Genomic DNA, 11,527 nt, shown 5'->3' on the forward strand with positions numbered 1-11,527 from the left:
TTTATTGCATAATTGTGACCATCACCAGCCCTCCCTAAGGAAGGGTAAGAAATACTTTATTAAAGGGAGGATATAAAAAGAGAGGGCAGTGTTACACCTAGGTGAGGGGGTGGGGGGAGGGGTTAGGGGGAAGGGAGGAGAGACTTTAGGTGGTAAATGGAAAGAGTTGATTATTTTAATGTAAGAGTGAGATGTGAAGTTGTAGTTGTGTATATTGTGCTTATTGTGCTATGGTTAAGTTACTGTAAGCTTTAGTCTTTACATTTGAAAGTCAGTCAATGCTCTCATCTAGTTGACTTGATACTCAGATATTTCTGCATAGTTCCTGATATGAAAGGTGTTGAGGACTGCTCGTCTGATTTGACATAATTCTGATCAAACGCTCTGATCCTCTCCTCGGGGCAAGGCAGGCCTAAACTGTGACAGTAATTTTCCATTAAAGGTGATAATACAATCAGGGCAGTGAGGCTTTCTGCAGATTAAAGTAGCAGGAAGCGGAGAAACAACATGTGTTTGTATCAGCGTGCACACATTTCTGTGTGCATGTGTGTGTGGGCGTCACATGCTTGTGTATAAGTCACATCTGCCACTAAAAGAGATTACCGCTGAAATTCAACACTGCAGATGTAAAAAAAAAAAAAAAACATCTGGAGGCACTTGAAAATCTGCTTTAGTCCGAAAGTGCTTTGTCAATGTGGGTTTAATCCTAACACTTTATTTAAATATCATGATGAAGTTAATAAATCTTGTAAAAAAAAAAAAAATTACATGTTGAGGCCTTTAGAATCAGCAGCGTTTGCTTGAAATTACTTCAATTTTGAGTTGGCCATAGTTAACACAGAAAATCACAAGCAATTATATATTTCTTATTTATATACATTTTTTTCAAACCACAATTTCTGATTGAAGAAAACCATTGTCAATTTTCAAATTATGAACAAATAAATCTTCTACTAAATATAAACCTAACCAGTAGGATATCAGTGATGCTTTTTAATGTGTATTCTGTCTTCGTTAGTTATTTCAGTAATAGCATATAGTCTGCTAAATGAATTACTGTGGGATATTTTAATAGATTTCTACATAATAGAAATGATATGTGATTAATTTAATTTTAACATTATTTATACCTTTTTGTTTTTTATTTTGTAGTTCCATTTACCTGAGCCTGATGTGGGCGGGGCAAGAAGGCTATTTAGGTTGCCATGGTGTCTGCACAGGCGTTGGTAATTTGGTTTAAGAAACAGTTTTCGATTGTGTTTGGTTGGGTCACCTGTGTTCACCTTTTAGGTTAAAGTATTTTGTATACTGTAATTATAAAGCTTTGGTATTATTATATATTAAATATATCAAAGGAAAAGGTGGACAATTTTGTTTTAATCCATAACCGAGTACACATCAAAACTCTAATCCCTGAATGCAACCAGTAGTAGACAGAGGTAAAGAACTTGTATGGTACAATATTAAATCAAGAGCTGTTTGCTTCTTAACCCAAATGACCAACACCTGTGCCAACACCATGGCAACCTAAATAACCTTCTTGCCCCGCCCACATCAGGCTCGGGTAAACAGAACTACAAAAAATACATTATGGCTCCTACAATTATAATATTTTTTTAATCAATTATTTGTATTTATTTATTTAGTGACATGATGGTGGATAATTTAGTAGGAATCCCTCAGTGTAAAATCCATTGTACACAAAAGGTTTAAAGCTGAATCTATGTTGATGTATGATTCTTTTGAAATGCGAAAAAATACCTCACTAGTCTTTTACTATGGTCTACTGCCGGTGGTCTTTCATATACATGAATGTATAAAAGTCCTATAGACCCCTAAACAAAAGGAAACGAGCGCCGTGATCGCCCAGCCAATAGGCTTCGACTTCCTGTTTTTGAGTCTGTCAATCAAAGTGAATGCGGAACTGTGCACGGAAACAAGGCTGCGTGTCACAACAGCAAACAGGTAAATATGATTTTAGCTCTTACCTGACCCATAGACATATATCAATGTTACCCGATGCGACCTTGTTACGTTCCACGATGCGAGTGCAGAAAAGCAGAGGCGTGGCTTCTGGTAGATTGAGAGAGGCAGTGGGAGGAAGTGAGGCTGTTTGGGGCGGGACATCGAGACGTTTCTCAGAAACTCTGGATGTCAGCTTTAAGTGACAAGAAGTAGAATAGGGATGTCCCTTTTGTGTCTGTTATACTCATTATCAAGACATTTTTGGAAAGGTTTAGATTTTTAAACTTTTGACCCGTGCTTGTTCCCACATTAATACAAAACTTGTTTATCCAAAGCGACCCTGATCAGAGTCTGCCGCTGAATTACAAGGATTAAGGAAGCAGATAGCAGCAGTTCTTAATGGCATTTTGTGCGTGCACATGTTCATGTTTGTGTGTACGGTGCAAATCCACTTGAACAGTGTGCTAATTATCACATTCTCTCTCATCTTTTTTTAAACTACAGTCGCACAGCCCACCCCAACCCCCACCCTGGCAACAGGACACCCCAGCAACAGTGAAGACAAGGCACCATGGAAACAGCCCCTCTCCTCTAAGCACGGATGCTGGCATTTAGTGATCAGGTGAAATGGATTCTGGGAGATGCAGTCTTTCTGTATTGATTTTTTTTTTCCTGATTTTTTTAACTAATTATTTTTCTTTTCTGTTTGTGATTATTTCTGAACGGAAATTGGTAGAGGACTTAATATATTCAGGTTTTCTCAACTTCTTAACTTTTCCTAAACTGAAAACGTGTTCAATCATTAACTATCGGTCACGTCAAAGTAACTGATAATGTAAAGTGGCACAATTTAGTCTTTTATCTTTCAGCTTGCATCTATTGGTATTCTGTGACACGATTTTACGTTATTCAGCCCATTTCGCTCACAGCTTTCCACAAAAATGAAAGAATTTGAAAGAATTGACTGAAAAATGATTGTACTGTAATTGAAAGACACACCTACTCATGCAAAAGAAGCCAGAGAGGAAGACATGAACCAAAGATCAGAGAAAAGTAGTAGAGATAAGAAAAGGAGCTGCCAGAAGGGGGAGGGAAACTGACAGAGTTACATTGAAAGTGGTTGGCTGAAAGATGTAGAGAAGAACCAAGAGAATGTCTGCCGGGGGGGGGGGAGAGAGAGAGAGAGGGGCAAAGCTGAGGCAGCTCCTGTGCAGTACAAATGTGTTTGGAGCTGCTGAATATAGGTCACACATCTCCAGTGACTGTTGCCTTTCCTGTGCTAAATGAGCTTTCTGCAGTACTAAACCATACATTGCATATTTTTGTATCTCTGTGTATGGAATCTGGATTGGCTTAATTTCCCTGAAAATGCTTTGGGTTTTAGGCTAATTTGAAGACAGCGAGTTTCATCTAAACTCCTAAGACCTCATATTCTGCTAAGTTCTATGTTTGCATTAATGTTTCACATCCATGTGCAAAGTGTTGGACTAAATGCAACTCGAAAAATTAATATTTTACCGCACAGCAAGTCCATTGCATTTAACAGTCATCGTGACATTGAGCAAGCTTCAAGTGCTTGGTCCTTGAGAGCAGGAAAATGTGTCTACTGAACCCATTGCATAGTAAATAAAGATTTATGATTTGGTTGGATAGAGTGGCAGAGAAGAGCACCAAAAGGCAAGATGGGAATAAATTAACCCTTGATTCTCAGTCAGTTTCAATGCAGGCAGATAACAATGCTGATCTACTTACGTTCACACCTGCGTGTCAACTGGTTATCGCTTCATACCCACCCAGCAAAATATGGTTGAAAAGCCATTGAAAAGACGTATTTGCCACACGTCTAAACAACGTCAAATTTGGTAGGAAAGTGAAAGGTGAAAAGGCCTTTTTTTCTGGTCGTTGAAAAAACTTCTTTATTAAGACGTCTCATAAAAGTATAAATATGGTTGAAAAGTGAGAAGTGAAAAGCTGGATTTTTCTGGTCATAGGACTATGCACTCAAGATTAATTTTGTTTTGATTTTTTTTGAAAAAAAATCTCTGATATTTTTAAGAAAAATTTGAGTTTTGATTCTTGACTTAAAAATGACTGCAGACATCAGATGTATTGTCAAAAATGTAACTTTATTGCTGTGATTGTCCTCAAGAGTTAAAATGCATAGAATAATCCTAAAATAAAAAGTAAATGAGGCTGTCATTCAACAATTTCAAGCTTTAACCCAGATTTAAATAAAAGTGCAACAGCAACTTCACAGTAGCTTCAATTTTCTGATTAAGAAATCATGTAACATATAACATTACAATTAAAAAAAAATAATAAACTCTTCCCTTAGCATCTCAGCATAGTGTGAATAAAACACTAAACATGCCTGTGGCACACATATAGCCTAGTCAAAAGGTAAACAAATGTAAACAAAGAGGGGGCTGGCTCACATCACGCTACGGCAACCCACAGGGACGGAACAAAAAAGTCAGAAAAAACTGTGGTGGGGAAAAAAATATGTATATTTTTAAAAATTTTAATTATTTTTTTTTTTTTTTAACTCGAATTTGCAAAATAAGAATTATTTTTATCTACAAATGCAATAGATCAATAGCCCTAGCTGGAACAAGACAGCTTTGGGCAGTCTCGTGTACAGCTGACAGGATGTGTGACACTCCTGCAAAAGAGCAACAAAGCGACACAACAAAAGACTGTGTATACAGTTTGGCAAAAAAAAAAAAAAACACAAAAACTGTAAACCCATCCATGTGCCATGTGTAAGAACACTTACATGGATAGTAGTCTTGCTACAGATGTAAACCCATAAAGCACTGCACAATGTTTACTCAAACAAGACAAGAGGTCGTTAATTGCCTTGAAAGCATAGCTCGATAGTTGTGTGCATGAAGTAGAAGTACTGTATTTAATTACTCTACCAAAAATGTAAATACTTCATTTAATTCTATACATTATTACAGCAATAATCGCAAAAAACGTCAACAGTGTTTAGAAATCCCTGCCTTCGAATATTAGCAATATGAGTAACTCCACTAATCCTTCTTAAGGGCATGCCAGAATCCTAAGGTTCTAGGTGGAAGTAGCCTATGTCAGCATAATCAGGGGGTGCAGATCGCCAGTCCATAAACATGTAAACATTTACTCTTATAGAGACTTCAATCAGCTGTAGCCTGCAGTTGGAAACCAATGTAATAAACATAGATAATAAAGACACAAACATTAGAAAACTTTGTAGGAGTGTGATCTGATTAAGAATGATCATATCTGCTTATTCACAGGGTGGTGGGCTGTGATAATGCCCATTACCTTACTCATGATGAAACCACGTTACATCCAGGCCAAAAAATAGTTTACAAGTTTGTATTTTTTGGTCATTATATTGATTCTGCTAGTATTCTAATTTGTTCACTGTCACTGTACAAATATCTTTATTTTAAGCCCATGTGATGTCAGGGGATGCCCTTCTCCTGATTGTTTACAAAGTGAATTGTAGCCTTTGCCCTTGTCATGTATACATCTCCTTAGATTTGTTTGTGGTTTATTTTTGCCTATTCAAGCTTGGAAAAGACATACTGGTGATCTGTTTTGAAATACACGAAGATCAGAACGCATACGTGGGACAAATATACTATCATACATGTACATTTAATTTTATTTCTACACAAGATGTTTCTACAATTGATGGACGCCCTTACCAACCGTAATATGCAGGGATTTGACAATAGGCTAATGCCACCTGACATTTCATGCTTGACTAGTGGGACAGCTTTTATGTTTTCTGCCTGGGTTGAGAGAGAAAGAGAGAGAGAGAGAGAGAGAGAGAGAGAGAGAGAGAGAGAGAGAGAGAGAGAGGTCAACTGTTCACTCGTCATAATTTTAGGCAATAAATGGAAGAATACACTGATGCACAGAGTATTGAAAGTAGCAGGGGAGTGAACGTTGGTCATACTCCTCCCAAGGGGATCGATTGGTCAGCGGCACGCAGCATGAAGTCATGCTTCTGGGTATCAAATATGCAGCTTATGCAGGGTGAAGGTTTGAACATTACAACTCAATAAGTCACTCCATTTTTGGATCTCATATGGCTTTTGGAGAACGGGCAGCGTGGGGGGTGTGAGTTGGTTTTATGGTGGTCTGTAAATCAATCATGTGATCAATATATGACAGGCAGACTGATGGGAAATGGAGCAACAGAACGGGTAGTAGCACTTTGCTGTGGCTTCATAATGACAAAAAACACTTGTGGTATTTTTCGTCTTAGTTTTGTGCGATATTTTTCAGACTTTTATGGCCTAATTTTAGAATTTTGGATATACTACAAGAAAATAAAACACATAAGCCTGGACACGGACTAATAAATGGAATGACATCACTGGCAGTGTGAGAGGAATTTAAACCCATATCAGATTAAGCTAAGATGGGGGAGGATAAGTAGCTTGGAGAGGAAGGATATACTGTACTGGCATCACGGTCAGAGGACTAGACCGCATTTATGGGGTTGTCCAGTGTCAGTGAATGGGTAACATAGATGAAGGGAGTGGTAGGATGCACGCATGTCCTGATGGGAGATAAAAGCCAAACATGAGCAGGAAATTGAGTAAGACAAGCCCTGCTGTGAGGTCCAGGACAGTTGTCATGATGGAAGCCATATATTCAACCTGATGTTGATGTGTCATCTACCTAAGATTAAATTGTGACACCATTTTTTAATTAATCTCCCACCTGTCTCACCCATTTCATTCTGACTCACAGATACCCCCATTGTGCTGCCCCTCCTTCCACTCTCCATCCCTGGATACCATCTCCATCATCCCATTCACAGCTCCATGAAAAGGGTCTCTTGACGGCAGCATGGTGTAGGATGGCTGTCGCTGAGGGCCAGCACGGTTTACCCTCCCTTTAACAGAATGGTTTTAATCCGAGAGACGGCCTTATGGATACAAACGCTCGTGTCAGCTCTGGTTTGGCCAATTTTTCTGCGGATCTGCTCAGAATTAATTCGCCCAGCAGACAGTCAGGCCCGGTGCTCTGCGGCTGTAATAAAACCATAGAGGTGTTCCTCTGTTTCTCATCGATGCAAGTTAGGATTTGTAATGGGATGAGGCTCATAACAACGGGAACCAGTGATGAATTATTTCTGTTAATAAAAGAAAAGCGACATGCATCCAAAACAGGAATATCCCACATGAGCATTTTGGAGTAACCAGACATACATGAGTGTAAACTGAATCCAGATAACACCTCTAATGTCTCACCTCTGTGAAAAAGCCCTCCATCCTGCTGAGTCCTACCAGACGGGGCGCAGCCAACACCGGCCTCGGAGCGCGCACACACCGGCTCCGGTCTCCGGCGCGTAAACCTCACCAACCGGTGCAGTCAGCGTGTTTGCCAAGATGGGGGAGATGTAGCGCTGATGCCGTGCTGTCCTTTCCCATTCAACGTCACAGGCTATGTCTTTTCCGTGCGTCTCTAAAGGTTTGTCTGCTCAAACACACCTCAGCCGTGCACGGGCAGAGGAGACGCGCATGATGTGAGGAGATCCGTCAGAGGAGGTGTCTGCTGCCTCCACGTCTCACCGCGGGTGTGTGCGTGGATACGAGTGTGCACTGTGCATGATGCTGAGGGTTCAGAGGACCAGTCCGTGGGCAGAGTGAGCTCGACGATGCCCTGCGCGCACACCGATGGGGCGGTGCACAGCACAGCTCTCTCTCTCTGTGTGTGTGTGTGTGTGTGTGTGTGTGTGTGTGTGTGTGTGTGTGTGTGTGTGTGTGTGTGTGTGTGTGCGTGTGTGTGTGTGTGTGTGTGTGTGTGTGTGTGTGTGTGTGTGTGTGTGTGTGTGTGTGTGTGTGTGATTCCACACACTAATCAGCCGGCTCACTGATAAAGGTGCATTGATCTGAAAAATTGTGTCAACATCTGGATCCAGTAGTTCATTGACTAAATGTTTTTTTTTTATTTTCCATCCAGTCATTCATCAATCCATCAATCTATCCATCCATCTATCCATCCAACCATTTCTCAGTCAATCCATCATTCAATGCCACCCCATCCATCCATCTATCCAACATTCCAGCCATCCATCCATCCATCCATCCATTCATTCATCTATCTATCATCCATCCAACCATTTCTCCATCAATCCATCATTCAATGCCATCCCATCCATTCATCTATCCAACATGCCATCTATCCATCCATCCATCCATCATCCATTCATTCATTCATCCATTCATTCATCTATCTATCTATCATCCATCCACCTATTTATCCATCTATCATCATTCAATGCCATTCATCATCTATCCATCTATCCAACATTTCATTCATTCATTCATCTATCCATCAATCCATCCATCCAACCATTTCTCCGTCAATCCATCATTCAATGCCATCCCATCCATCCATCTATCCAACATTCCATTCATTCATTCATTCATTCATTCATTCATTCATTCATTCATTCATTCATTCATTCATCTATCCATCTATTATCATTCAATGCCATCCATCCATCCATCCATCCATCTATCATTCCAGCCATCCAACCATCCCTTTATCTGAGCAAAGCTAGTCTTTCTCCCTAGTTAATCAGTCAGTGGTAATTTTTTTTCTTGTTAAATGTGTCACTGTTGCTCTTGTAAAACACACTGAGCCGTGTGTTAAATCCTCTCTATAAACAAAGCTTTCACTGATGCTTAAATTATTGATTTGCATGCTTTTCAATTTCTAATTCATCGTCACAATATACATGCTGGGTTTGTTGTTTTATTTGCGTGCCTGACCTATAGCTATAGTAAACTTTATAGTTAACGCAGTTTTTGTTCTTCTCACTAAACTGTGCAGGTTATTGTGATAAATGAACTGTTTTAAAGTTTACCATATAATGCTTATTTTCCTTGTGAACATTTACATTCAGTTTCTAGGAATACTGATGAAATAACAACAATTAAACCGTATTTAACAGCTACGGAATACCTAAGGTAAGGAAGCCATCAGTGTGTAAACTCCTGTGTATGAGCTCTGAATGGAATAGGTGGCTGTAGACTATGTAGAAAATCACTGCTGTATTTTCTAACTTAAATTTTCACTAGTTATGTACTTAAAGGCTTTTGTTTTGATATAAACTAAAACATCTGATAGGCCAGTTTTCTTCAGAGACATATTTCAAATATATTTTTCTTTAACAATTTAATAGTAGTACAATTCTTTTTTATGTCTTTTTACAGTAAAACTCATCATTTTATTGCAGAGAAAGGTGCCGCAACATAGACAAATGGGCTCCTAAATGGTGTAGAAATTATATATACCTCACTACTGACTACTCGCATGACCATAGAGTTAGGAAAGAACCCCAAAAAATGACCCATAATACCTGAAAGGCAAGTTCATCTGATTGAGGGGGAAATATAAAGACAGCTGGTCATGATGTGAGCTTGATTTCCTCTTTTTAGTCCCAGTCAGCTGCATTAGAGGCCAGGTGCAGACATCAGGAGCCCAGCAGGCGGAGGCTTCTCTGGGGTATAGAATTGAAAAGCCTACCCTGTTCCCCCACGGAGCCCTGGAGGTACAGAGCTGTTAAGGCAGGGGGGTTTGGCTGCTGTTCATATGCCAGGAAGTATTATTAAGCTGTGCCCTCTGTCTTCACCACAATGACAGTTCAAACAACAGGGTCCCACATTGTGTTTCACTGACCCAAACATGCATGCACACCACATAGTGTGCCATGTAGCTCGTGTCTATAGGTGCTTTGAAAAATCAGTATCTGACATTGTACCTTTCATCAAAAGTAATGTAATGTGAAGCTGAGTTTTGAACTCTGACTCTCAAAAATGTCTTGTTTTTCCTGTCGACACTGTGGAAAATGAAGGTAATGAAGTTTGAATTATTTATAAGAATTTGTAAATAACAGGCAGTTTTGTTATGTAGCTGCTTTGTATACCCATGTAACGGGAGAGGCATCATCTCCCCCATGACCATGAGTCAGTAAAGGTAATAGAAATTAACTGATGGATGAAATGCATACATTTTTGGGTTTATTCTCTTACATAAATTCTAGAATATTTATATTATAATACAAATTTCATGAGGTTTTTGAAAACTGTTCACAGAACAGATGTCGTCAAACCTGTAAATGTGCACAGGAAGACTAAAAAGTGCTTGCAATTTTCATTTCATGATGACATTCCTGCTTGTTCGCAGTACTCTAACCTCTCCTCTCCTCATACATATATGTGGCTCAGTGCATTAGAGTCAAAGTGTAAAGTGTTTTAGTTGCTTTCGGTGCACATAAAGTGAAACGCTCAAAGCAACGTCCTTACCCACACTATTATTAGCGATACGTGTGTAAATGAATAGTATGTCTATGCATGTGCCTGTTGTCTGTTACATGTGATAATAAGCCTGACTCACAATGTCACAGCCAATCAAGTTTTACGAGGAGAGTAACCATAAATCTTTCCATTTATTAGCATCTTTTTTTGTCCTCCTCTGTGACCGTCCTCTCTTACAGGTCACATCTGTTAATGACTGTCTGAGAGGACGCCATAAATAAGAGAGATGCAGAGAATATCAGCATGAGATGCCCTCACCAAACATCAACCTCACTTTGAGGTGGATAACTGATGAAATGGGACAATGAAAAAAAAAAGCTTCAGGGCTTAAATTGATTCTCAACTCTGAATAAAAAGGTTTGTTCAAATGTTATGTATTTAAAAAAAAAAAGACTATTTCCTTATTGCTTCCTTCCCTTGATGCCACTAAATAGATTTGTTATGCACTTATCCAGAAATCAATGGTGTTACTGAAACTATCATAGATTTACATCTTAATTTGTTGCATGCATCAACACACACATAATAAGGGATTATGATATGGGTTAATGGAAGGTTTTCAGTTCATCTAAATCTAAACTTTTCAGAGTCCCGTACCCCTTCAGACCTTTAACCTGATGCCATGTACCCCTCACCGCTGCACACTTAAAAAACATAATAATGTAATAATTAATGCAGTGTTTTTCAACCTAGGGGTTGTGACCCCATGTGGGGTCACCTGGAATTAAAATGAGGTCTCCTGAAATGGGTAATTTATAATAACAAATAAACATATTTTTAAATTTGTTGCATTCTTTTAAATGATAACACCACACACAAAATAATCTGAAATAAATGTATTCTTATGCTTTCACTTTCTGAAATATAAATCTCGTTCAAATAAAATGCATCTTGTCACTTTGTGCACTAATCCTGGCAACAACACCATCATCAAAAACACATTCTAGAAAGAAAAAAAAGTCTCTGGAGACGCCCAAAATTTGTGTTATTAAAATGGGGTCACGACCCACTGATGTAATGTCACAGACAATGTAGCTCTACAGTACAATGTGTCTCTGAAGTTTACCTATCCTATTGAGGAATAATGTATAATAATAAATTAAAAGAATAATAATCTGTAAGGAATGTAAATCAGTAAATCAATGTTCCGTAGCTTACATCATATTTGGGCTTTTTTGATGAGATTTGAGGATAGTCTTACATCGGCTAATGTGTCATTTCTTGTAGTG

The 11,527-nt window shown here is 38.9% G+C and overlaps 1 protein-coding gene across 2 annotated transcripts in view; it reads right to left on the bottom strand.

The window, feature by feature from the left end:
• The window catches only part of myo10l1 (myosin X, like 1), a 59,910-nt gene extending 52,248 nt beyond the window's left edge, over nucleotides 1–7,662 (bottom strand). For both annotated transcript variants that reach the window (XM_028437569.1, XM_028437568.1), the window contains exon 1: nucleotides 7,224–7,662. In XM_028437569.1, the coding sequence (XP_028293370.1) occupies nucleotides 7,224–7,244 (21 nt within the window). In that variant the 5' untranslated portion in view covers nucleotides 7,245–7,662. The remainder of the gene's footprint in view (nucleotides 1–7,223) is intronic.
• Between the last annotated feature and the right edge of the window lie 3,865 nt (nucleotides 7,663–11,527).

This window comes from Gouania willdenowi, chromosome 22, assembly GCF_900634775.1.
Source record: "Gouania willdenowi chromosome 22, fGouWil2.1, whole genome shotgun sequence".
Taxonomy (NCBI): Eukaryota; Metazoa; Chordata; class Actinopteri; order Blenniiformes; family Gobiesocidae; genus Gouania; species Gouania willdenowi.